Here is a 27,422-nt window from a genome sequence, read left to right on the forward strand (position 1 = left end):
GCTGGAGTTGACATTATGACCTTCATTCCTTGGTTTCTTAGTATTCTCGTATTTGTCTTGGTCATACTATTTTCTGTGCTCTGGGCTATCCGCTCAAAATCAAAAATCGCTTTATTCCTTCTTATGCGCCAAGCATTTTGCGTTTTTCACTATTATTTCATTGCCTTTAAAGTTAACGACACAGAAAGCTGTGGGGGTAAAAAAGATTATTCAGGAACGGTTATTTTGCTGAGCTCCGTTGAGTGTAATGGTCTTAATTGAACTCTTTCATGTACAGTCGTCTTTATTCATATAAATGTGCCTTTAAGGTTCAATTTTTACATGCTAGGTTGGCGTAGTTGCAGAAAAAACTAAAAACGTCACTTCCAACTAACAACATTATCATTTTTGCCGATTATGAGAGGCACTGAGACTCACTGTCTCTAAACTATCTTGTAAATAAATAAATCTTTTATTTGCAACTTTTCGTAGGTTTTTTGACGTATTCTTTGTTGTGGTTCTGGTAGGACTAAAATTGCTGCTGGTTTTGGCACTTTGTGCAACGTTGTTCTTGGTCGCCCATTGCTTATTGAGGCGTCGCTTCAACGATTTGGTTAGATCGTGTAAGAGACGATGTTTTATACACTTGTATGGTTACTATTAGCAAGTGTCTCCCTTTTTAACTACTTTGTATCCATAATATTTTTATGAGTGGAAATGACGCATTCTTGAAGAATTATTGATAGTATATTGGTAGTAACCTTTTTTTGTTTCTTCCGCTTCCGCCTCTTTAGGTGTATTGTTGAGACTCAGTTTGGCTTGTACACAATGGACTAAGTTTATACCTCATTCCTCCAAAACATAATCTTCTCATGTATGGTGATTTCCACCACCATAATAGTGTTTCCAAATGCACATTTTCCATTCACATATATTTCTTTCTCTGTATTTCAGCATTTTCTTCAAAAATATTTATAATCTCTGTCCTTCCCTCTAACTTACTCTCATTGTCCACATGCCTTTGTTTTAAGTGCTTCTATTTTGACCCTTTTCTGCGGTGATCACTCTGCTCTTATCATAATATTAGTATATAAACATACTCATAACACAGTCACAACACCCACTTCCATCACTATTACTATAACTATCATTATTATTATTATTACTATTACTATTATTATTATTACTGTTTTTATTATAATATTCGTATGTACACTCTCACAACACACTCCTTTCATTATTTTTATTATAAATACTATAACACTAATTAATATCCACAAAATAAACTAAATAAACAAAATTATAATATTACTTTCTTTTCATACCCTATCGCCACACTACTTTCCACTAAGGGGAAAATTTCATACTTGGCTTTCATATTTTTCTTATTTATTAAGGTTTTACTAATTTAAACAATTCTCATTTAAAAAATCTTAAAAGTATAAAAATTTCGCAAATTATAGAAATTTATCTCAACGTAGGAAATTTCGTAGATTTCACAAATTGAGAAAAAATATTTAACCAATAATTCTTAAAAGTTTTATAGAGCTAAAAATTCCAGCAAAATAGGGGCCTTGTTAATGACAAAAGAATTGCTTTCGGTGGTGTTTGTGATTTTACCATTAGTCCCTGTTGTCTCTGTAACTTTAGCTTCGCATTTTCCATCTTTGAATTCACAGCCAACCTTTTCGTTGCATTTGCCCTCGTCAGTTTCTCCCTTGCATTCTTTGTTATTTTCCGGTGCTGCTGCTGTGACTGATTCAACTTTCTTCTGCGCTTTCTCTTTTCTGTATTGGTCTCCTAAACAAAAGCCTATCGCTCTTGCATAGTCCTCGGTACCACTTATCGACACTATACCTTTGTTAACGTGTTTGTCGCCGATTTTGAAATCTAGTTTGTTTGCTTCCATGTCCTTTAAGAATTTGTCATGTACTGTTGTTTTTCCTTCACCTACAAGTGCTACTACTGCTTCCTTTTGTTTGTCGGTGTCTGGGAGTTCCGCCGTTGGTCCAGCTGTTATGAGCATTGCGGCTTCTTGCACATCTTTTTGTTCCTTTAGGGCGTCCATAGTTAACTGGCTCAGTGTCTCTGGTTCCGTGACGGTCTGCCTGCGGCCATTGCATATGGCATACCCTGCTGCTTTGGCTGTTACAAAAGCTTTCTTGTCGGAGTCCTGGTCGTCTTCACAGTCTGTACCGTCTCCTTTGCTTTTTATCGTGTTTTTAGTTGGCGTATTCCAGTCGGCTTTGCGGGCGAAGTTTGTTAGGATTATGCCTTTAGCAACGCTTCCAAGTTTGTTGCTTCTGTCGCCAGTGTCGACGCATGCTATCTTCTTGTTGTGGGTCGCCGGCGTGGCCGAACCGTAGTCGCCTTTGTTGCCTATGTCGGCTGCTATGTCTGTTAATTGAAAAGCCTTGTCGTGGATCGCCTGATACGAATCAAGGTTTTGAACGTTGTTTACGTCGTCGTTGATGGCAGGGTCATTGACGAGTGATGATTGGCAGCCGTGCTCGTTCTTAGGTGGCTGTGTGATCGTTACACTACATGATTTAGCGCCGGCCCCGCCTATTAGATCGGATTTCTGCGCTGAAGCATCGTGGCTTATTGTCAAGTCGCCTTTGGTGTTGAATGCGATTGCTGCCATGAGCTGAGCGTTTCTCCGTTTTAGAGTTTCGATACTAGCTTTTAGCTGCTTTACAGCGTCGGCATTTGCTTCAGTGGCAGCCGCTCTAGAACTCCCTATTGACGCTAGCATCCGGGTCGCTTTTTTGGTCTTATGGTCTGTTGCTAGACATGCAGCTGCGTCCAGTGCTTCCGCTTCCTTGAGTAATTGACTTTTCTTGGCTGCCAGTCCATCTATTTTCTGCTTGAACGCTGCTGCCAATTTGTCGTTGAAAGCCACCTCGTGACAGGCTGCTTTGACCGTTGTTGAGTCTTTGTTGGTTGCTATTGGCTGCGTTGCCACCATCAGCAATATTTCGACGTACGGAAGCTGAAGTTGAAAGTGGTGCATCGCAGTTGGCTCCTGTTGTTCAGCGGTAGGGCTTATGCCTTTCTTTTGTACTTGTAGATCCTTTAAAGTTTGGAGAAAATACGGTTGGGGAACTAGTTCTGTCAATTTCTGCGTGTGCTTATGGTCCTATTTGTTGCCAGTAGCCTTTCCTAGCCGACATAGCTTGTAAAGATGAAATTTCTGTTAAAGGTTTTGTTCACACGCAGGCTGGAGGCGGTGCCCCATGTCGCGCTACTCGTTGTTTCAGTCTTTCTGGTTACGGGCTGGCGAACAGGCAAAGCGACCCTTCTCTAATTATTTTTCCACACTTCCTACGCGAGACGGGTTTCTGGCCTTTGCTTTTTGTTCCTTCTCCGACTAATTTGGTTTTATTGAGTCGAGTTTTTAGATGAGGAACTGAGTCGATTGTAGAGAACGTCTCGATTAAAAGTTGTTTTAAACGTCTGTATGGCTTTGACTAACTGGTTCTTGAAGGGTGTTTGATTTATTAAGTTGGTTGTTCTGCCTTCTTAAAATACGGGGGCGTTGATATGTATACTTGTTTTCACCTCTCTGAATCATATTTGCTTCAACTCTTCCTTGACTCTTTTAAACTCCGTCCCCCTGCCTTCCATTTTTTTGGTTGCCTTCAGCCACAAACTTTTCGCTGCGCTACTGACCTCGTTGTTTAAGTTTTTAATCGTGTACAAAGAGATTCAGAATAGCATAACACTTACTACTTATAATTTCAAGTTATGATTTTCTATATTTATGGCATTTATTGTTGCGTAAATCCAATTCTTTTACCATTGAAAATACCACACACATTTCTGCACTTTAAAATTCAAATCTTGTGGTTTGTTATTGATTCTAGTTTATGGAAATTCTCATAAGTATGCTGGTTATCATAAGCAGGTGCTGTTTCTTCTTGTAGAATGAAGACCCTTTTGTTCACACTTGTGATTATCTGTTATCTTTTTAGTTGGATACCACTTGGGAATGTGTAATATCGGCGCTAACAGCGCTTTTATCCCTGCACTCTCTTCGCTTTTGCGTGCTTTTAACAGTGGCCTCATGATTACCCTCAAATGTATTACTTTCTCTTTAAAAGGCTTTACTGTTTGGCCTTTGAATCAGTACAGTAGTGGGGGTGTATCATTTCTTACTTGATGCTCTTCGTAAACATCTTCTGGTGTTTTGTGGTGATGTGTTTTTATTCTTTACGGCTATTTTTGTCTTTATCTTTTCTCATTAACTGTTTCTGCACATATCTTGTTTATCTTTAATAGGAAAATAATATCATCTACAGTGCATGATGGTGTCTTTAACTTTAATTTCCTTTTTCTTTTTATATAATGACACATGAAGCCTTTATTGCGTTCCAAATTGCACATATATCATCTCTTTCACTTTCACACACTTACTCCTTTGGCATTTTTTCCGTGGTGTTTATTGCAGTCCGCCTTTTTTTCTGCAGTATCTGCTTTGATTTCTGCTGCTCCCACCGCCAGGGTTACTTTGACGGTAAGTTTGACCTGTGCCGCTAGGCGCTTTGCGTTTGCCTGGGCCGCCTGTAATACAGCAGTTACGGATGCTGTCTGTTTGGTGTATCGGTTCCTTGCTGATAACTGCCGCTCCAATCGCATTACATCTTGGATCCATTTCACTTTTCTCAACGTTGCTTCTGGTTCGCTGGAGTAATTTTTTAATTGTACGCAGATCCAGCCGCTGCTGTCGCCGTTGCAACCTGTTGCGTGGTATTCCCCTAGGTAGCCGTGGGCTTTATCTGTTTTGATTAGACTTTTCAGCTGCTTTATAGCTGATGACAAGTTGGCCAACACGAATTTGGTTGCTTTCACTGAAGCACAGATTTTGGCTATAGCTTGCATTCCACCCCCCGTTGGTCCCGACGATTAAGGGTTCCACGCAGCAGCCCCATCTGCTTGTTTTGTACACACCGCAGCTACCGCAGACCCGCCATTGTCCTTCTCGCAGATGCACGCTAATGCCGCAATCGCGGTTTTGACTTTTTTGTTTGCCTCCTCAGCTTTGCAGACTTCTTGTCTGTTTGTGGCTTGTGCGGCCTGGCCGAATGCATTTATGTCAGTTACGCTGTTTTCGTTGGCTGATCCCGCCCCATACACAATCTCTTTCAGTTTTGTTTGGATCGCGGTCTCGGATAATGCACCCGCTTCCGCAGTTGGCTTGGTGAGTGCTTGTATCGCTGCGGCCGACCCTGCAGCGATTGCGGCTAGATGCAGTGCTGCTGCTTCTTCTTGCTGCCCAGTAAGTTAAAGGATACCGGTTTCTCTTATTTTTTCATCTAACGGTTCCCTGTGAAGTTTTTTGAGCGCAGCGATCCAGGTGTCCCAGTTTTTGTAACCTTTGTCGCTTTGTTTCGCTTCGGTAGGGTTTTTGTAATAGGCTCTGGGCTCCTCTGTTTTGATGAATATTTTTTTCAAGTTTCCGGTGTTACCGACATATTGAGCGCTTGGATGAATCTATATGGCGTGTTGAAGTCAGCTGGTGCGTCTGGTAGCTTTCTTCCTACTTCTTCCGTCGCTGCAAACCTGCACAGCGCCGCGTGTTCCACCCTGTGCTGGCCACTTACTATGTTTGGCCTGCTGTTGGGTAGGCTACCCACGTGCATAGTATCGCTACGCATAGCAAGCGCATGTCCTTAAGCTATGCTCGAGTGATGTGTGTGTGTGTTTGTGATATTTTAGTGAGTGCCGCAGCGCTTGTTTATTTTGTGGACTAGATGTTCAACGGCTTCGAGGGCAAAATAAAAATTGCGTATTGCGATCGTAGAGACTATAAATGTAGAGGGGCCGATTCTCTTTTTTTTCAGAGCAGATCAGATCGGTGGTTTCATATGTGCTAGCAACACCAGAGGAATGGCTGCCTTTTGCCTCACAGTTGCAGTCAATTGTATGAACTAGTAGGTATCATGAGGGTACTCGTCAAATTTTGATACTGATGCTTGTTGTAATGGCAAATTTACAGATTGACGTACCAGATCACGGTTAGGCCGATACCGTTAGATAGGTCTATTTTTTTTGTGGTTTCCCCCTTATGTTTTTGTATAAAAACCGTGTATACTATATTATACTTCGATTAGGTATAACTTATTCCTCTTATGTCTGTGTCTTTCATATACACAAGCTGCAAAAAGGTCTTTTTAAACACGGAAACACGTGGAAATTATAAAAATATTTCAGCATAAATTTTAATTTTCAATAAATGTCCATTTTTAAATATAATATCATAGTGTTTTAATATATTGCATTAATTTCTGACTCACTCTGTCTCCCTGTACCTCCAACATACAGTACATACTCCGATAAGTGAAACTTCAGACCTTACATTTTGTTATTTCTTCTGCTTGGCGGCAATTCTGCGCCGCATGGTATTTCAATAAACAAGTAACGTTGTTTCTCATCACGATCACCATTTAAGCTTTTAAATTTTTTGTGATAATATGACTTTGGTTTGGTCCGATGCATTTTCAGACAGGGTAATTTTGGTAACGAAACTTCCTTCCTTCTTGCTTTTGTTTTATTAATACGGTACGTTAGTTTTGCATCAGGGAAAGCTTTTATGTGGATTACTCGCTTTTTCAAAGGCCTTAATGTACGGCAGGTATTCCATTGCCGAATTGGATGGTCATTGACAGTACCTTTTTCAACTTTATAGAGATCCTCCATTGGTCCATGTGCAGTAATTCTTATCCTATTCACGCTAATTTCCTCACACACTTTAGTCAGCAAAATTCGCTTATGGCATCACCGCGCAAAGGGTAAAACCATCATTTCCTCGTTCCATTTTGCTGTGACTATTCATCATCTTTATCTCCATATTCTTTTTTATTATGATTCCTTAGTCATTTTGTGTCTGACATTGTGTATATTTCATCAGTTTATCTTGTTATATCATAATATTCCTTATCACTTCCTCTATTCTTTTTTCACTACCTTATCTACTACCATTTCACCCTCGCAACTTTTTGAACTACCTCTATTTTGTATTTGAACGTATTCTTAACAGCTACTGCTCTTATTATAATATTATTATATACACATTCACTACACTCTCATTTTATTATCCCTATTATTTTAACTATTAATATTATTATGACCGTAACTAATATCCATAAAATAATTGAAGTGACAAAATTTGAATGGCACTCATTTTCCTTACCATATCATCATATTAATACAAACTTATAGCCTTCTATCACACAGATTTTACTAAGTTTTCATAATATCGAGAAATTTTTTATGTTTGACAAAACGTGTTAAAGTATATCAAATTATAAAAAATTTAAACAAACTCTTTTCCCGAAAATGAAAATTAATAACTTTCATGAAGTCCTTAAAAAACTGCTAATTTCACAAAAGCAGCATCCATCAGAGTAAATTTCTTATTTAGGAGAAAACTACCACTTCTTCACTTTTCTGTACCCTTATCATCTTCGCTATCTTTTCCCTTTCTCCATGCACAAACAGGTTTTTCTTTTCTTTTATTGACTTCTTCACATTTGTCTTTTGAGCCATATTCGGAGCATTTAAGCTTTTATTTGTCTTTCCAGCTTCTTGGTCCGGTTTAGAAACTGGACTTTTTGGATCTTCTTCGCATTTAGTCGTTGCTTCATTATACTTGCAACCCACATCGGGTTTGCACTCCGATTTTTCCAGTTTTGTGCAATCTTTTTTGTTCCATGTTTTTGTGCCTGCTCGCTGGTTCCAGATTTTTGCTGGCTCGTCGTGGTGTCATCTACTGATAGGATGGAGTACAGTTGGTGTGCTTGCTTTTGTAATGTTTTTGGCCGCTGTCTGTAGGCTTTGTCGTCGTTACACGCCTTTTGCCATGTCGCCGCCGCCTCTGTAAGCTGGTCGTACCAAGCTATCGCTGCTGCGCCTGTTGCCGGCTTTAGAGCGCTACCATAGTCGACGCAACGTGCTGCATTCGCTGCTCCGCAGTTGCCGCCATTGTGCTGGCCTAGGTAGGCTGTTGCTTGCGTCGCCTCGTCCAGTGCCGGGTTCCCTTTTAATTTGCTCAGGAATTTGCCTTGTATACCGCGCAACGTGTCGGCTGAAAGCTTTGGCTTGGGCCTGTGTTTGCATGCTGTTTTTATTTCTGACCACGTTGCTGTTTTGTAGCTTGAACCGAGTGCTGCCCAGTCGCCGCCTGCAGCTGTTGGAGTATCAAAACCGCAGGGTTTTGCCAACGATTGTGTGTACTGTCCACAGCGCACAAGCAAAAAAGGTCTCCCAATATGGATTTTCCGGCAGAAGGCGTTTTGCAGTCGGTGTTTCGCGTCCCTAATAGACCCATAGTTTTGCCGTCACTGCCGTCACTTTTTCCTGCCCCTTTGCCATACAATGCCGCTTTGATTGCTGCTGTTATTGCATTGTTTTCTTTGACAAGCTTCGGTCGGACATTTGAGTTGTATTCGCGCAGCGCCGCTTCCGCTTCGGCTGCTAGCAGCTGCAGGTTTGCGATATACCTAGATGCTCCTGCCTGGTGTTTTTTCAGGTTGCCCGTGTTTAGATGCGGTTCCGCTGTGACCCTCTTCAGCAAATTGGCTTTGGCTGTCGCCCACTTCATCCAGTTACCTATGCAAGCGCTTTCGTCGCTGCTGCCGCTGCACCCTGTTGTCTTTGCTGTTGGCTCCTCGGCGGGGGTCTCCTTTGGAAATTTGGAGTACCGGCTGTCTGGTGCGGCGGACACATTAAGCTGTATGATATCATTAACTTCTACGTCGGTCACGGCCGCTGCGCAGATTTCAACTGTTGGGTCTGCGTCCTCCAGTAGAACAGCTTCGCACAGGATGCTGAATTCCGCTATGTTTACGCCGTCGCCGGCTGTCGCCTCTCCTGGCCACCGCCACAGGTTTAGCGCGAACGTCAGGACGACTTCAATCGCGACACAGTTCATACTCTACTCTGCTTGAGTATTGTTTCTAGGTCGGTTTCGTGTTGCTAGTCTTCAAACATTGTGATAAAGTGTGCTGGTGGTTACAACAATGTAGCGGCTTAGTTGTCTTTTGCAGCAGGGGCGGTCGCTTACCTTATGGTTGCCTGCCTGCTCCTCTTGACCGGTTTGTCTCTCAAATGTATCTTTCACACATTATTTGCCGCGACTCCGACGGGTTTGTTCGATATTCTTTAGTTTTGACCTAGTGGCGATCGGTCAGTTTGCTACGGTTTCTTGTTTTCTGTTCTTGACTCATTCCACCGCAGTATTTTTCCTTTTTCAGTTTTCCTTAGTGGTGCCGTTGGCGCTCCTTTTCCTGTCTGTATAGGGACTCTAACGACAGGTTGTGCATGCCTTTGATAACGGTACCTTCTTATTTTTCTTTACTTCTGCATTTCCTTTTCCTCTACAAGTTTTTTGTCACTTGCGTCGCCTCATTTTGATCGGTTTTTCAGTGACTCCACTAAATAGGCTTTTTCCTCCGCCTGCTGTATATAGGTCTGTGCTTTGCATGACACTTTGTGCGTTTTCAAAAAAGCACCCACCGAGTTAGGAACGATTCTTAGGTTTAGCCGCAAAATCTTTTTGTAAACTCTTGTTATTGCTCATCCACTGTCGTTGTTTCGTCTTACTGTTTTTGATTTAGGGTCATTTGCTTGTTCGCCTATGTTATTAGGTTAGAAAAGCTGCATACGTCTTTAAATTTGTTTTAACTTTCTTCTGCTTCTCAGAAAAAGGTGGCTGCGTTTGGTATGATGAGTAATGTGCCTAATAAAATCTTTCGTGCTACTACTCTCATAGCTGTTTTGCGGTCGGTAAATAAAGAAAATTCGTAAAATTCGAAGTATAAAAACATTTACACCACTTATGAGAAAAATAAATATTAGTGCGGTTTGCAGGTATAACTTAACGCTGACACGTAAAAAACGTGCTTTGGTTGAGTAATTGTAGCTTTAAATTCCAATCCATGCCGCTATATATCTATATCAACATCTAAAACATCTATCATTTATGACCGCTATGTGCTTTTAATGTGCCTCAAATCCTGCCGCCATGATACATCTTCAACGTAGATATAACACTGACACTTCGTCTGTATACATGGTTTTGAGCATTTCGTATTCTTATCTTGTATGAGTACCGGTCTCTCCTGTTTCTTTATCAGCAATAGTAGTCTTAAATGCACTCTACTTTCTTGAAATATCTTAACACATACCATCAATTTAGTGTCACTGTCTATTATAATGAATTATCCGTGTCTTAAATAGGTTTAACTTCTTACCATTGAATCATTATGGGAGAGAACGGTATCATTTTAAACTTTCTGTACTTCATAAAGCACTTCTGCGGCCCTCCACCTGCCGTTTCTCATCATTAAGTTGTTCCTTCTGATTTTAACACTAGATAGCGGAATATCCTGTTGGTATTGTTGGCCCTATCGCTGCATGTTGCGGGTTGCACCATCGGCACTGTGGAGGCACACTCGGGTTGATCTTTCGCAACATCCATCCATAGTGTCTTGAAGACACAACCCGAAAGCGTGCCCGTGCCGTTTCTTCTTCCCTCGTCAGTTCTTCTTTATGTTTTGTTGGAAAGTGGTTGCCCGTGATACCAAACCTATGAGTGTTCTCATGGACTTCTTCCGACCTAAGCACTCGCTTCGCATAAGCAATGATGTCGGGGATCCATGTGTCTCGCAACTGTGGTAAATCTGCGGCCTTTTTGGCCATTTCATCGCAAACCTCATTCCGTTTCATGCCACAATGGCCAAACACAAATTGCAGTCGGATACACACCTTTCTTCTCTGAACTTGAAGCAGAAGCCTCCATAGTCGTCTTAGAATTGGGTCCGTTACGGCTAGGGGGCCTGTCTGCAGTGCTGTTAACATTGACAGCGAGTCAGAGAAGATGGACAACCTGCTCGGTGTGCTTCTGTATGCCGGAAGCCATTTCAGCAGCCTTTGCAGTCCTATCTCTAATGCTACGCATTCCGCTCTGTAACTGCATGAGAGTTCCCCTGCTCCAGTTTTGGGTGCACAAATCAGCGTGTTGCTTCTGTAGAGCAGGGCAGCTGCTCCGGACTTCTCACCGAGGGACATGGGTCCATCAGTCCACAATTCGTAGTGCTCTCGCCGCGGTGGCTCCTTCCCCCTCCGTGCAAAATGCCGTTCAATCCACTTTTCGGAAGCCTCCCTTTTGACATCGTCAGGGTCATCAGCGCACACAGGCTTTATCTGCGTGTGAAATATCGGTCGGCAGCTGTGGCGGAGCGTCGATGTCTCTAGTGGGTGCTCGCGTGGCTCAATGTGGAGGTGGGGATAGGACCGCATGATGCGGGAATGTAGGACTCTGACTGGATGTTTGCTGTGGTATACTTCTTCAGCACTGCGCCGTAAACATCCGCCTCGTGACTCACACATCAGCATGAATTTCATGCTGCGCACAAGAGTGGTCGTCTTGAGTGGCAGGAGGTTTGCTTCCAGCAGAGAGTTCTCTTTGAGCTTCCCATGTTGTATGCCGGCTATGATGCGACTGGCTTTGTGTTGTGCTGCTGCAAGGAGGTCGCGACTTCGTTCCGAAGCGTCCCAGTACCATACCTCAATGCCATACATGGTGTGTGCCTGTACGAGTGCTAGATAAAAAGCTCTCAGTACTTGTCTTCTTGGCTCCCATGTAGAAGCTGAGATGGCTGCTATCTGCAGTAGTCTAAAATCCATCTTGCGTCTCGTTTCTGCAGCATGTGTTGCCATCCCCTGCAGACACTGGAATGTTACTCCTAGAAGCTTCGGTGTCCTGCCAGCTCCTATTCTTTTGCCGTCCAGTTGTAATGTAAGGGGGTGGCGCTCTATACACCCGAAGAGTGTGCACATTGTTTTCGCTACATTGACAGACATGAAGTACTCTTTTGACCACTGTAACACCACGGTTAGGCCGCATTGTAGTGTGTGGTTGATGGCATCCCTCTCTGTGTGCCTCGCAAGTAGCGTCAGGTTGTCTGCAAAGAATCCGTGCTGCAGTAACGGCACTTCTGCAAGGCATTGGCTCAACGAGTTCATGACAATAATGAACATGATTGGACCAAGGACAGTTCCTTGTGGCACTCCTCGCTCAAATGTTCTGCTTCTGGAGAGCTTCTCCTTGAATCTCACTCTGCCAGTTCGGTTACTCAGAAATGATACGCACCACTTCACAATGTGGGGTGATACCTTCATTCTGTGCATTTCCCTCGCAATTTTGTCGTGGTCTACTGTATCAAATGCCTTCTCGTAGTCGACGAATACAGCACCCGTACGATATTGGTGCGTGGGGCGGCAGAGGGCAGCGCGGACGTGCAGGAGTTGTTCGAGCGTTGAGCATCCGGGGCGAAAGCCTGATTGCTGCGGCGTCAGCTGGGACTCAACAGTGTCTCTAAGCCTCGCGGCAATTATGCGTTCCATGACTTTGCAGAGACAGCTCGTGAGCGTCACAGGCCTGTAAGAATCGAGGTCCTCCGCCTTTTTCCGGCCTTCAGGATGGGGATGATAACACCAGTCTTCCATGCAGGCGGCACGACTCCCGTTCGTAGGCTCTCATTGAATAGCCTCACAACAACATTCAGCGCTGTTCTGCCGAGATGTTGCAGTGCCTCGTTGTATAAGCAATCAGGTCCGGCTGCGGATCCACTAGGTAGCAGTTTGATCGATCTCCGTAGTTCAGCCATCGTGATGGGACTGAACTCACTCGCTATCGTCTTTATTGGTGCCGGTGGGTGTGAGTCGGGGTGCCTTCTTGCGCGGGAAGAGTACAGTTTACTGAACCTCTCAGCTTGACGGTAGTCCGTGATGGCCGCGTTATCAACAAGTACAGCCGGTGTGGTTAGTGGTCGTGGCGCATATACCTTCTTGACAATGTGCCAACTGCAGCGGTCTGACACCGCAAGTCTGGAGCATAGCGTGCTCCATCTCTTCTTTGTGGTACGGTCCAGGATCTGCTTACGCGTGGCTACCAACTTTTCCCTTCGGTGGGAGGGTCCGCATCCAGCGATCTCTTCATCGAGTTTCGCGAGCTCAGGTGTCCAATGTGGTGGCGTTGCTCTGCAGCCACGGGGGACGGAGACCTTCGTCGCAATGCGGATGGCGGAGCTCAATTTCTGTTCCAGGGTGTTGACATTCTTCTCTCTACCAATTTTCCTGCAGAGCTCGTCAACCTTGAGACGGAAATTCCTCCAGTCAGCTTTTAGCCATGCGTACATGGGCTTTCGAAGCCGCGGGCAGCTCAGTGCATCTGTGTCGTCTCCAAAGATAACGTCGAAAAATATGTGATGGTGATCGCTATCGGGAGAATACAGCGATGTCCACGTGTACACTGTGCAATTCCTTGACAGTGTCACATCAGGGGTGGACTCCCCGTGGTGGCGCGCGTACCTGGTGCACTCACCAGTGTTGCAGACCAGAAACTGGTTGTCAATGCACCACTGTGTGAGGGTTTCACCCTTGGTATTTGGTGGGCTCGCGCGATCCCATGCCAACGCGTGTGCGTTAGCGTCTGCACCGATGAGCTGGGCACCGTCAGTCGTCAGAAGCGTATCTAGGTCAGTTGCCGTGAAGGTGTGTTTTGGTGGGATGTATGCCGACGTGACAGTCAGCGCCGTTCCACGTGCAAGGTGAATTGTTGCATGCACTTGTTCAATGCGACCAACAACGGCCATACCGGTCTCGACTGGTATGTCCTCTCACTAGTATTGATACACCACCTCCTTTGCAGTTACGAGCTATTCCGTGATGTTGGTAGCCAGCAACGCTAAAGCAAGCCGCCTCTCCAGGCGTCATCCTTGTCTCGCTCAACAGACAAAAGGCGATCCGCTCATCAACAAGGGTTTTGTGGAGTGCTAATCTCTTTCCTTGAGATAGTCCGGCGCAGTTCCACTGCATCCCGTGAAACGACAGGCAGGGATTCTCTTCCACATCACCGGACAGCAGCATCTTAGTGCGGATGATATACTGCTGATGGCACGCTGGCACGTGCTCAGGGACCGACAAATGAAAAACGGTGTCCCAGCAAGACGCTGCTGATCCCTGTGCTGTATGATGCCGTAGCCGGAGCACAGCAGTGTTCCCTATGAAAGGAACGCTGCTGGCTCTTGGCTTCCCCCGATGATACGGGGTACTGGACCCTGGCACCACGTTGAGGTGGCCGGCATCGCCAGGGTACTCACTTGATCTCAACCCTCCGCATTTAAGTCGGCCACCATATTTCAAACTATATGTTACACCATTTCTTACGCAGCATCTATTCACTTATATTTGACATAGGAAGCACAAACCACCCCGTATTATTTCTTTCTGTGCCGCTTTGAGCTTTTGCGTGTCCATTTGTTTCTTTCTGTATCTTCTTCCCTATTTTTGTCAACTGCATCACTCGCTTTGAGTAACACAGAGACTCTATTTGACATGTAACAACTAATTCTGTCTCTAACCACTATATTTCTTCACCTTCTCAATGTGCATCATGGTACTCATCACCATGTTTATGTACGAAAATGTTCGTATTCCCTATTCTTTTTCTTTTGTATCTCTTATTTTCCTTCAATAACATCAAACGTGCTCACAGTCTGTCTTATTACTTCTTCTACTCACTCATTTACTCAAATTATGCCATTGCAATTATTTTAAACTCCTTATTTTGGGGGTTATTTCAGCTGGCAGCCCTCTTATTTTAATATTCGTATACACACTCACAACACTATCCTAGTATTATCATTATTGGCATTTCTATATTATTATTAACACTACTTCTACTATAGCCCTAACTGATAGCGACAGAATAACGAAATAATCAAAATTATTGTACTAATCATTTTTGACGCCCTTTCATCCTACTACGTTATGTCCACATGCCACTATTATACACATTTTAGTATAAGTTTAACTATTTTTCTCACTTTTAAAAGGTTTTTAAAAACTGTTAAAATATAGAAATTTTTGTCAATTTCTATCAAATTCTTTCAAAATATCAGCGTGTCATTGTATTTTATAAAATTCATGACGTTCGATAAAATTGAGCATATATCCTTATAGTTCTACAAAAACCCACAAAAAAGCAGTAATCAGGGCAATTTTTTTTTTTATCTAGAAGAAAACTAGTAGAGCGGTACTTGCCTTCCATCCATCCAAAAACAGCTTCTTTCTGGCGGAATGTCACCTTTTACTGGTCCTTTGGCTTCCTTACTTAATGTGCACTTTTCTTCTCATTATTTGATTCGGCGTTCCACTTGCATGGCGGTTTACAATCTGTTTCCTTGTCTAACTTATTGCACTCTGCTTCTTTGGAGTCGATTGTTTCTTGGGTTTGGCGCTTGGGATGTTTGATAGTTTCTGCTCCATGTGCTACGGTTATGGTGGCTATGTCCAGAGTGTCGCATAACTGCCACGCTTGAACCTCTGCTGCTTTCAGTTGGGCATGCATTTTGGCTAGCTCGGTTCTTATGGTATATGCCTTTTTGAGTTCTTTCGTTGCTTGGAGCATGTTTTCGACCCATTTTACTTTGTGGAATGTTCCTGTTCCCACTGCAGCCATGTAATCAACACAAGTGGCTGAGATGGTGCCACCTAGGCCGTGCCGCCCGCTGTTGTCGTTGTCTGTGAAGGCTTTGTTGACGAGTGAGGATTCTACTTGGGTTACCGCCGCCATGAGTAGCTCTAGCGTGACAGTTTTTGCGTCGGTGGTGGGCTTAAATTTTGTTACAATGGCCTTATACGCGCTGACTCCAGCGGCCGCGTCGCTTCCTGTTCCATAGTTGGCTCTGTTCTCGCCTTCTACGCAGATTCCGTTGCTTGTGCTTGCCGTGCCGCAAACACATGCAAGCGCTTTGGCTAGATTTTGCGCCGCCGGTTTTACCCTGCCGCCGCTGTTGCATGCGTTGTCTCCGGTGTCGAAAGTCTGTTCGGCTGCTGTGTTAGCCGCCGCGTCGCCGAAAACCGCTGCTTTTCATAATTTTTTGGCATTTTATTTTAAGTTTTGAAACTCCTTTTGTTGGCCGGCTGCTTGCTCTGCTGTAACCGCCGTTGAGTTGTACAGCCTTTCTAAAGCAGTGTGTGCTGCCCGCTTCCCTGGGCTTTCCGGAGGCCTTTTGTAAATTTCCGATTTGTCACTGTTCGTTTCGGTTTTTATTGTATCTTTGATTGCTGTAAATTCTGTGTCGGTTGTGAAGATGCCAAAAGTTTTATTATTGTAGTGTTCGTCTGGTATTGTTGCCGCGTACAGTGCCCTCACAGCTGTCGGTACCTCGCCATTCGCATCCTGGGTATTGAATTCCGCCGCGTCGATGCTGCCTGTTGCTGCCTGATATGCTGCACAAAGAGCTTCGTACTGTTACGCATTTTCTCGCTTCGAGTGTGACACTGAAGTCAAAGCTGCTAGTGCGGTTAGTAGACTTGCTATTAGTGGCCGCATTGCCTATAAGTTAGTAAATTTATGGTTTTGTTTATGTTGAAATGCGTAACGTTTTGTGCAATTATAGTGGCTTGTGAGTAAGTTTGAATGTCACAGAAACCTTATCGGTTTGTGGGGTACTTTAAGACTTTAAGGCTAAAACATTAATTTTAATTAGAAATTACCGTGGAAGGTGAAGTTTCGTGATCAAACATCTTTGAAGTACCTTCGGAATCACATTTTATAAGTCTTAAACAAATACCCTTCTTTAAAAGCGTAAATACAAATTTTGTCATACGTGAAATTAAATTTTTTTCAACCTCTCGTATAAGCTCAAATTTTTCTTAACTCTATCGTACTAAATTTCCTCCTTTTAAAACACGCGTAAAAACTAAGATTTTTTACAATTAACTTCGTTTTCTCCTCTCATGCAATAGTGTACCATTGAAAAAATAAATGGCGCCTTTCAAATTTCATCACTATGCTGAATAGAAAAGAGTCTCTCCTCATAATCTAATCCAATCATTCCTCACTTCAAAACAAATCTTTGTCAAACAGCTTCTTTTTGAGTTGCACTACAAATAAGAAATGGCTTGTAAATACTCTTATCTGACTGCCATTCCTCACTTCCCTTTAGTAACTCTCCAAAAGCATATTCAAATTTTCTTAAACTCCCATACTCTGGCTATTAAACCGCCAACACTAAGATACGGTTTTCCACTAGGAGGTGATTTTAGTAAATGGGGTAATTTTTTATCCTCTTCTTTTCTGTAGCCCACATTGAAAAACCAGTAACATCTCTGCATATGCTCCTTGTGATCTGAGTTCATAATCAGATTCAACTGAGGAGCATAACACTCTGATGTTGTCATGAACATAATAGGGGAAATATGCTTCTCTTTTACTATATCTTCTTCACCAAATCTATCTTCATTATCAGCGCTATTTTGTACAAAATATTCCACAGCATTTTTATACTTATTTCCATCACTAACAATAACAGCAGATCCATTTACAGTTATTACAATATCCTCATCACCTGCATTATGCATTTCCAAAAATTCCATAACTCATCTAGGCCTCTTAACATGACTATACAAACCTTCCATAGCAATTGTAATAATTTTAACATGGCTTATTTAGTACTTAATATTAGCCTGCACCATCCTTTAGTTGCATGAGTTTGAACCACAAAAACAAACACTCTGGAATTCTTAGGCTTTTCATCTGTAATATTTACTTCTTTATAATGTTTAATATATGTTGAGCTTAAACACGCAAAATGTAATAGTAGTGATAATAATAAAATCGAAAGTTACTACATTTTATTCCCTAACCTATATTTAAAATTTTGAAAGAGATATAATAAAAAATTTAAAAAAGAGTAAGTTTCATCACTAAGCTTTTTGGTTAATGAAAACGTGTTTACGTGTATGAGTAAGTAATGCCTTGATATTGTGATTATATAGCTTCTGAAATGTGCCTATTTAGTGCATTAATTTAATCTTTTGGCGTGCATTAAAGATTCCTGTTTTTAGTAGTTAGCCGCGGCAACATACAGTGCAGTTCTTCCATGCACAGTCCTTCTCTATGAATTTATCTGGTAATTACAAGTAGCAGGCTGAACTGATAGGGACAGAAATAATAATAATTTTACAACCCTTCTGCGCAACTCCTCTCAACCATCTAATTTAGGCATTATCCTCTAACCAACATGGATTTATGAGCCACCGATACTCGATTCTACAATTTTCTTCGTTGTGGCACATATTCATTTTTGTGCCAAATGTGCAGCACAATCACATCTTCTGCCGTTTACTTTGTGCCAAACTCGTGAGCATTTCGTTGCAAAACTCTCTCTTTTATTTACTTTTTTACGTTCTGTTGCTACTCCTGCGAATTACGTTGATAATTCATTTTGCCTGCTCACGGAACTCTGATTATCGCCTACTTTTGGCTTCATCACGTTCCTTTGTATAATCATGAACATAAACATATTTCTGTTTGAAACTGTATATTCCACAACCCTTTCTTCCTTTTTTATTTTTCTCTTACAAACTTTCTCACTTAATAAGTTACTTCCATTGCACCTTTGCAATTATTTAGGTGCTTCCATTCTTCCTCTTCATATATTATTCACCAGCAATCTTATTATAATACTCGTATATGCACACTCACAACACTCCTCCATCATTATTATTATCATTATCATTATAAACGTAACTAATATGTATAAAATAAAGAATATAGTCTGAATTATAATATCTCTCATTTTTCATATCCTAAAACTCTACTACTTTACTCTCATAAGCCACTCTTACACAATTTTTTTATATTTTTTATTTTTTCAAAAATTTCAAAAATATTTATACTTTTATTAAAAAGTGTTAAAATATCTCAAATGTTTAAAGGATTAGCGAATTCTCTCAAATTATCTTAAAATAGCAAAGTTTGATAAATTTATTAAATTTCTTAAAAGTGAGAAAAAATCTTTAAAATCTTTAGAGTAGTAAAATACAACCAAACCCCTAAAAGAAGCAGCTATTAGATCCAATTCTTTATTGATAAGAAAGCTGGAATCCTTGCAAGTTTCACCTTCCCACTTGCATCCATCTTTGCAGTCCTCCTGCTTTTTCTTTTCGGAGTACTTTTTACCTTCTGTATTTGTTCCTACAGCTGCTCCTGTTCCTGCTGTGTTTGTCCGTGCTTCTCCCGCCTTAGCTTCGCACTTTCCATTGCTTTCCTCTCCTGTCCATTTGCACACTGCTTTGTCACTGTGTGGGCTTGGAAGCTGCCCGCCTGTCTTACTGCTGACGTTGCCCAGTGGTTCTTCCTCCGTTAGTTGCGTATAAATCGCTTCTGCTTTGGCATCTATTTCTGCCAGTCATTGGACCGCCTGTGTGCGCAGTTTCATGGCGTCCTCAGCTTGTTCGAGGATTGTTGCTGCTTCCTCGATTTCACTTATCTATGTGTTGGCGGTTATCTTACTCGGTGCTTTGGAAGCCAATAAGTCGGTGGAATCAAGACAGCCAGCTCCATCGCTTGTTGCACAGTTAGCGCCGTTGCTATTGGGTTCCCCCAGTACGGCAGCGACGCTCGTGCTCCCGGTGTGGGTGTGTGTTTTGATCCGTGAAAGTACAGTTGTTAAGGCCTGTCGTAAGTTTACTGCTGTTAGGCTTCGTGACTTTGCTTGGAGGCACTTTTGGTGTATGCTTTCATAGGCTGTTGCCATAATGACTGCGTTCCAGTCCGCTATCGTGCCCGTCGTAGCATTCTCACATGTGTCTTTGGTTTGTGCGCCTTCCTTGGCGCACAGGAAGACGGCCGCACTGCACACCGTGGAAGGTTGCGCCGTGATTTTGCAAGTCGCCTCCCGGCTTGTAGCCGCGGCCCCTTTACAAGCGTCTGCTGCGTTTGTGTGCTTTGTTTGTTTTCCGAACAAGGCTCCATTGGGCTTGGTAGCCAGTTCTGACCACGGTTTTTGCAGGTTCTTGTGCGGTCCTGTGTTGTAGTCTGAGACTACTTTTGTTGCTTCGGCTATTAGGGCTGTTATTTGCATTCGTGCTGCCTTGCCTACCGGACCGTCGCTGATTCCCGCTGGTAAGAGCTTGTTCCCTGGCATCTCGTCTGCTTTCGAAGCTGCAATAGCTGCGCTTTCCCATTTGGTCCATTGCTGCTTGCAATTTGGCTCCCAATCAAGGGCTTTGCAGAACTCTGGATCGTTGTTTCGTTTGCTTGCGTCTGTTATGAATTTGTTCCGCCAGCTGGTGAGGCTCAGTGACATGTTGATCTTGTCAAAGTTTCCTGGCATCGTCAGTTCTGAAGATGCTGGATCGACGCCGGTTGTGCTCTCCAATCCTGTTGATATGAGCTGGCAGATCGCATCGAGGTCTGCGAGGTTGATGACGTGGTCTTCAGTCGCACTTACCTTTTGCATTAGCGCCACATTGAGCAGTGCTGCATATAGTAGTAGAGCTTTTGTTTCAGGCTTCATGTAGCCTATTTGCTGACTATCTGAAAGAATAAAGAAACTTCTTTTTTTCCAGAGCTTTTGAAACTGTATCGCTTTTAATTAGTTATACCGCTTGTGCGTCATCTCTTTCTTCTTTTTGGCCGTTATTCAGCTGATCCATAGGAAATGCTTTTCGGTCGTTCACAGTGTTTGGTGGTGCATGGTGTTATCCCAACTCCTTGCGTTATGCACCTTCCAGTCTACAACGTTTTAAATTTAAACAAATCATCCTTTTTAAACGGATTCCCACAAATATACTCATACTTAACAGGTAATTTCTCCACGGATACTGCATAAGTTTGCAGATTCCCAAGAGTGTGATTCGTATTAAATTTCTTTCCTACCCACTATTTATACCAAGTGAGATTTAATAGGATCTTTCTAGTCTTTTCCTTCCAGGATAACGCACGTCCTTGAAAGTGAAGGAACGCAGCTTTTCTGAAGGAAGTTTCGTAATGGACTGAGAAAAACTGATCGTCGTAATCTAATCCAATCAACTCTCTTGGTAAAACTAATCTACCGCTTACTTTTGCTTCCCGTTTCACACTCCACAATAGCAACGGAATATAAATACTCTGTTCTGACCACCATTTCTTCCCGTCTTCTAATAACTCTCCAAATACATATTCAAATTTTCTTAATTCCCACACTCTTGCTATCAAACCATCACCACTAAGATAAGTTTTTCCACTAGGAGGTGATTTTACTAAATGAGGAAAGTTTTTATCCTCTTCTTTTCTGTGCCCAACATTAAAAACATAATATCATCTCTCCATATGCTTCTTGTGATGTGAGTTCATAATCAGATTCAACTAAAGTGCATAACATTGTGGAGTTGACACGAATAGAATTAAATAAATTTTTTGTCCCTTTACAATATTCTCTTCATTTTCTGCATAATTTTGTATAAAATATTCCACGGTATTTTAATATTTTTTCCATCAGAAATAATAACATCAGATCCAAAAAAAGCTATTATAATATCCTCATCACTTGCATTTTGTATTTCTAAAATTCCATAACCCATCTAGGACTTTTAACATGACTATACAAACCTCCTATTGTAATTGTTATAATTTAAACATTGCTTAGTTTGTTACCTAATAATATTCTACACCATCCTTTAGTTGCATGAGTTTGAACTACAACTACAAACATTCTTGCCTCCTTAGGATTATTATATGTTGTGTTTTTTGTTGTTTATATTATTACCCTGAAGAGATACAGCTCTTCAAAACACTAAATGTAATATAAAATGTAGCAGTAAAGTTGTTAATTTACCGATTTTTTCCACTTAACTGTAGAAATTTGAACGAGAGAAAAGCAAGAATTTTAGAAACCTTAAGAAAATAATTTAGTTACATCACTACCTTAATTATAAAAAAGGGTTTACGCATATAGTAAGTAATCACTTGATATTTTTGTAATACAGCTGCCAAAGGGTGCACACTTAATGTCTGCAGCTTATCTTTTAGCATGCATTTACCCTTTTTGTTCTAGAAATTAGATTATAATACACCTGTGACTGTACACCGCGTGGACATTGTCTGTAAGTTTATCCACATTTCTTCGCCATCCATTTCTATATAAATGTTTCAACTGAATATACCGATAGGTTCAGATATACTAAGAGTTTTGCTAGTTTTCTTTGCCAACTAACTAAGCCCGAAGGTTTCGTCATGAGAAGAACATCAGCGTTTCTTCATGAACTTTTGCTACCATTTTCGTTACTAATATCTTTGATATAGCATCTACACATTTTTGTATCAAATACGGAGCGTCAAATACTTCAGATGTATCACTTTCTTCAGTACGTTTCTGCAGCTATTGCCTTTGTTTCTTTCTGCTCTCCATTCCGTCCCTTTCGTTCTCTACCATTTTTTCATGGCAATGTAGCGACTCCTTTAGTCATGTATATTAGACTCTGTCTCTTCTTAATAATCTTCTCATCATTTTCTTCTGTGAAATGATTACCGTATTCACGTCTCGTCATGAGACTATACATATTTTATCTCTCTTTCTTTGATTTTCTGCATCCCTTCTATAATTATCATCTTACAAACTCTTCAACTCCCTCTTTACTACGGTTTCTTTTCCACTATTTTAAGGTCTCCTACTACTCTTGTGCATTTAGTCTTCAATACAATTTACATTACAATATTATTATACACACACAGCACCATCATAAAAAACATCTCTATTATACCCCTAACTAATATACATAAAATAAACAAAATGAAACAAATTAGAAGCATTTTATAATAGTTGTTTTTTCACAACCCACCACCCTACTACTTTACTCCCATGTTACACTTTCTTACCAATATTTATTATTCACAAAATTTGCATATTTTTATTAAAAAGTTTTTAGAATATGTCAAACTTTATAAAATTCTTAGAAAATTATCAAATATCATAAATTTCATGAAAGTGAGCAAAAATCCTAAAAGTTTTATAGAAGAAAAACCGCAGGTAAAAAAGGGGATTTATGAATTACAAAAGAATTGCTTCCTGTGGTGTTTGTATTTCCACTTTTTTTATCCTCTACATTTTTCTCTTTTACTGCTGATTTTTCGCCTTTCTCACTCAGTATACATTTTGGCCCTTCTTATGTTGTTTTTATCATATTTGCATTTTTTTGTTAGCATTACAAGTTGTTGCATCTTTTTTACATCGCAAATTTGTGTTGTTTTTTTTGGTTTATCCGCATTTATCTGAGCTGTAAGTTTATCTAATTGTGAGGTAGCTGCTGCTAGGTCAATTCTCTCTTTTTCAGCGTAATGATCCAAAATTTCCATTAATTCACCACTATCTGTTATGGCCTCTAAGTTCTGTGCATCGGAACTTTTGTCTTTGTTTCCATAAACCTTTGTGTTTTTGAACTTACCTAGAAGAATCTTGAGGTGCTCACCACTTTCACCGATGTATTTGGTTTTGGTTTCAGCTACTGCACTCGTTAGTTTGTTGTCAGTCAAGCTGCTGTTGATCTGCCGCAGCCGCCGCCTTAGCTTACTGTCGAGTTTCGGATCCTTGGCAGCCTGCGCGACCAATGTGTCGTCTGCCGCCTGGGTGGCATCCTGATTGAGTGAATGTATTGCGTACAACGCTTCGTATGCTCTAGCTGCGGCACTGTCTCTGACCACGCGCCCATTCCTGCCCATAGAGGCAGGGTTTGTCATCGTCATGGTTCGGCTAGCGGCATTGTATTCTAGTAATCCGCCGAAGAAACGTCGTCTGCCGCTGCTCTGGAACAAAGTTGTACCGGCGCTGCTCTGGGCGTGGAAGGCTATACATGTGGTGGTGCGTTCCACGCTTTGCATAGTAGCTGTTACTTGCTGGCGTAGCCCTGTTTAGCTTATTTATGGCGCCGCTAGTTTTGTTTGCAACGGCTGCGCTGAAGGCAGTTCAGCTGTGCAGCCAGCTGTTGCAAACTCATTATATTCGTTAGCTCTGTCTGTTGTTGCCGCAAGGCAATATCCTGTTGAACTAGCTGTTGTGGCAGATCTCAGGAAATTGAGGACGCCGTTTATTTCTGCCACTACCGCCGCTGGTAGAGCCACGCCTTTGATTATTGTTTCGGCGTCTGTCTGAAGTTGCGCTGTCGTCTTTTGTGCTGCCGCTGCTAAAACATCCGCCACTGCGTTGTCCGCTGCTCGTTCGGTAGCTTCTGTAGTCTGCGCTGCATAGGCTTTAAACTGCAGAGACATTCAGGTCTTTTCCGCTACAATAGCAGTCGCTGCCTGCAGGGCTGAAGTTGCCCTTCCTGGTCCTTTGTTTGGGGTTTGTGCCGCCGCAAAGGGCCCACCCCAGCCTGTTTTGTTCATTGCCGGCCCGCTGGCGTTTGCGGCTGTGATTGCTACAAGCACTGCCGTTGATTTTAAGGCCAGCTGCTTGGCGAATTTTGTCGCCACCGCAGCCTTGTATTCCGCGGTGGTCGGCACTTGCATCTGCAGTTCTCTTATTTTTCCACTGGTTGTTGCCACCTGTTCTGTTTCTTGGGCCATGTTCGTGATAATTTTCTAACGTATAGAAGTTTTAAATAGCGTTTCATGCTCTTTCTGAATGGCTGCCGTGGCTGTTTATGATCTTTTTTTAAATGTGCCGCTTGCGTTAAAATTAATTATGACTCGACAACACCAGATATTAATGCGTTCCGCTGTCTTTGTTTGGCAAGTTAGCTATAAATTTACGTCTTATTTGTGATTTCAAAGAAGGTGTGTCTAGACTTAAACACACACACACACACACACACACACACACACACAGACATCTTTCAAATTTTCTGTAAATTTTCTCAAGAATGCTTTTAATAAGAGCAAACATTATACAAAACTATACACTTAGCCGTTTTCTCTCTATATTGTGTTACCGACGCCTTGACAAAATAACCATGAGCATTGTGTAAATTTCTACACCCTTGGCATCACTGTGGGCACTTTGATTTACTATAAAACTAAAAACCACACTCCCGACCATTTCTGTAGTAGAATCTATCCACTCTTTAGTTAGAGTTAGTGCAAAACCTCCTCCTGCATTCTTTTCTGTTTTTCCACACCTTCAGCGGATACCCTAGCAACCCCATTTGGCTCGTGCAGTAGAAAATATCTCTTCATGTTTGTCCTTCTATCATCTAGTTGTGTGTAATGACGCCAAACGTCATGCTTATGTTTGAAATTTCGCATATTCCATTTCCTCCTCCCACACTCTCCCGTACTCACTTACTCCTAATTCACTTTAGCCTTTGTTTCAAATGCCGCACTTTCTCCACATTTAGTTTTAATCACTAATATTATTATAATATTTGTATATACACACTCACAACACTATCCTATTATTATTACTTTTAATATTACTATTCCAACAACAATTTATCTCCTTGAAATAATATGGGATATGAAACTTTCATAATAGCACTCGTATTTTATTTATAAATCATACTTTACAATGATAGGGAACTTTCATGCGGTGATTTTATATTTTTGAGTTTGTGAGAATTTATCGTATATTCATTAATTTGAATATGTTCATCAAAAAGTATTAAAATATATAATATTTTGGGAATTTAAGTAACTTTTATCATGATAGCAAATTTCATAATTTTCATTAATTTAATAAAAATGAGCAAAAATCCTTAGATTTTGATAATTCTTAAATACTAAAAAACTCAAAAATGTAGCAGCTGTCAGAGTCAATTTTTTAATTACTATGATACTGGAATCTTTGTGCTTCTATTTCTCATTAGTAGCTAGCGTTCATTTCGCAAGCACTTTTGTCTGTTCCCTGCTTTGCACATTTCTCCTCAGGCTTCCCATTATTCCCTGTTTCTTGGTTTGCTTCCGCTTTCTCTGCAGATTCTCTAGCTTCCTTTGTTAAGGTGCACTCTTTTCCTTGTTTGGTTTTGTTATGATGATAGCCGGGAGTGTTGTCACACTTTTCTTGCTCTTCTATTTTGTTGCATTCCATTTCGCTTTGTTCGGATTGCTTGGCGCAGCCGGTATTGGTTGGTGCCGTGCCGCTGGATGCCTGAGCTTCTTGTTCTTGTAATAGGCTTGTCGTTTGAGGTATTGTTTTCGTTTTCTCTGCCAGGGTTTTTGTAGTTAGTGTCAGCTGCCTAATGATATCTGCTGCCCTGCGTCGTCGGGCGAGCGCCATACTTGCCTGTTTGATTTTAACTGCCCACGGTACTCCTGCAAGCCCCTTTTCTCCGCCTGTCGTATAGTCTGTGAGCTTGATGCACACGCCTCCGCTGCTTTTTCCGTTGCATTCTGTTGTCGCTTCAGTAGATCCGAGGTATGCTGAGCCTTTGTGTATTTTGATGTGCTGGACGAGGCTTGTAAGAGCCGCATTTAATGACTCTTCTGTTGTTTTTGTGTTGCTGTTGATGTGGAAGTGGGCTGTTAGTTTGTCGAATTGGTCCTTCACGTCTCCGAAGCTTTGGAGCGGTTGAGTCTTGTCTGTTGGGTTAGCCCCCGTGGCGTCTACACATATGCTTTGTGCGCCCTGCGGTGCTGTACTGGTGTTTGGCGTACACGCGCATATCATGATATCTGCAATCGCTTGTTCAGCCGACATTTTCGCGCCGCTGTTGCAAAAAGGTGTCAGTGTTGCGTGTGGTCGATGTTCGACAGGCTTCTGTAAAGTCGGCTCTGTCATTTGACGGACAGCATATTGCTTCTTCCAGGTCTTTTTTTAGTGTTTCCGGGCTGCCGGCGTGAACCTCCTGCGCCGCTGTTGCGATCTCCGCTATTATTGTCGGTGCTTGTTTCAGTGCCGTGCTTACCTCGGTTTTTGCTATTTTAAGCTGGTCTCCTGTTAGTTTAAAGGGTGCTACATTGTCTAGAAAAGACTCGCCTGCTGCTTCTTGTGTTATCCGCGCCGCGCTTTTTGACCATGCTTCCCAGTTAAATTTCCAGTAGGTATGTGATTTCGCGCTCTCTTCCGTAACTGTCCATGGTTTGGCCGTGCTTTGTTTTTCTGTGAATTTATTTATCCATTTTCTGCCGCCGAGGCTCATGTTCACGTCGAGGATGTCGTGGTCGCTGCTTTCCTGTCGGAGGTTATAGATATATCGTCAATAGCCCCCTTTTCTTGTTGTAAAACAGCACAAAGAACGCCGAATAGTAGCGGATTGGCACCTGCAGCCGTATCGGCTTGTGCCCTCATATTGAACAGCGAGACTAGTGCTATTGCAGCAGCCATCAGTACATTTGCCATTCCTGTTGACGCTGCCTCTACTTGCATATCCGCGAAAAATAACTGATTGCTTTGTCTACCGGTGGTTCAGTGTCTACCTGTTGTGGTGAAAGTAGCTTACTTGCTCAGAAGGCGTGTGATATTTTTATAGCAGTTTCTTATGCAATTCCATTTCACCTCTACTTCCCTATATTCCCGCCAACACAAAGCGCAAAATGCAGCATATGCATTACCGCGCCCTTCTTTTAAATGTCGAGCATTAGAAGTCGCCATCAGATTTAAAAATCTAAAGTCACCTCACCATAAACTAGAATATATCCATTGATTTCATTGAAATACAGAGCATTATCTACCGCT

The 27,422-nt window shown here is 41.9% G+C and overlaps 1 protein-coding gene and 8 pseudogenes across 1 annotated transcript, besides 9 other annotated features; all 9 read right to left on the reverse strand.

Moving 5' to 3' along the window:
• Positions 1–27,422: part of a sequence feature (sequence corresponds to BAC RPCI93-1I18) that runs on past both edges of the window.
• Positions 1,108–1,178: a microsatellite.
• Tb927.6.5450 (variant surface glycoprotein (VSG, atypical), putative) lies at positions 1,520–2,992 on the reverse strand (the record flags this gene model as incomplete). Its single annotated transcript, XM_840543.1, has 1 exon — positions 1,520–2,992. The coding sequence occupies one exon, from the start codon at positions 2,990–2,992 to the stop codon at positions 1,520–1,522; it is 1,473 nt and encodes a 490-aa protein (XP_845636.1).
• Tb927.6.5460 lies at positions 4,384–5,636 on the reverse strand (annotated as a pseudogene).
• Positions 7,028–7,048: a sequence feature (AT_rich).
• Positions 7,346–8,911, reverse strand: Tb927.6.5470 (annotated as a pseudogene).
• Positions 10,339–14,137: a mobile genetic element.
• Positions 13,888–14,137: a mobile genetic element.
• On the reverse strand, positions 14,969–16,381 carry Tb927.6.5480 (annotated as a pseudogene).
• Tb927.6.5490 lies at positions 16,600–17,688 on the reverse strand (annotated as a pseudogene).
• Positions 17,699–17,742: a sequence feature (AT_rich).
• Positions 18,684–18,744: a sequence feature (AT_rich).
• Tb927.6.5500 lies at positions 18,870–20,354 on the reverse strand (annotated as a pseudogene).
• Positions 20,578–21,663, reverse strand: Tb927.6.5510 (annotated as a pseudogene).
• On the reverse strand, positions 22,825–24,319 carry Tb927.6.5520 (annotated as a pseudogene).
• Positions 24,603–24,641: a microsatellite.
• Positions 25,408–25,428: a sequence feature (AT_rich).
• Positions 25,517–27,086, reverse strand: Tb927.6.5530 (annotated as a pseudogene).

This window comes from Trypanosoma brucei, chromosome 6 (assembly GCF_000002445.2).
Source record: "Trypanosoma brucei brucei TREU927 chromosome 6, complete sequence".
Classification (NCBI taxonomy): domain Eukaryota; phylum Euglenozoa; class Kinetoplastea; order Trypanosomatida; family Trypanosomatidae; genus Trypanosoma; species Trypanosoma brucei.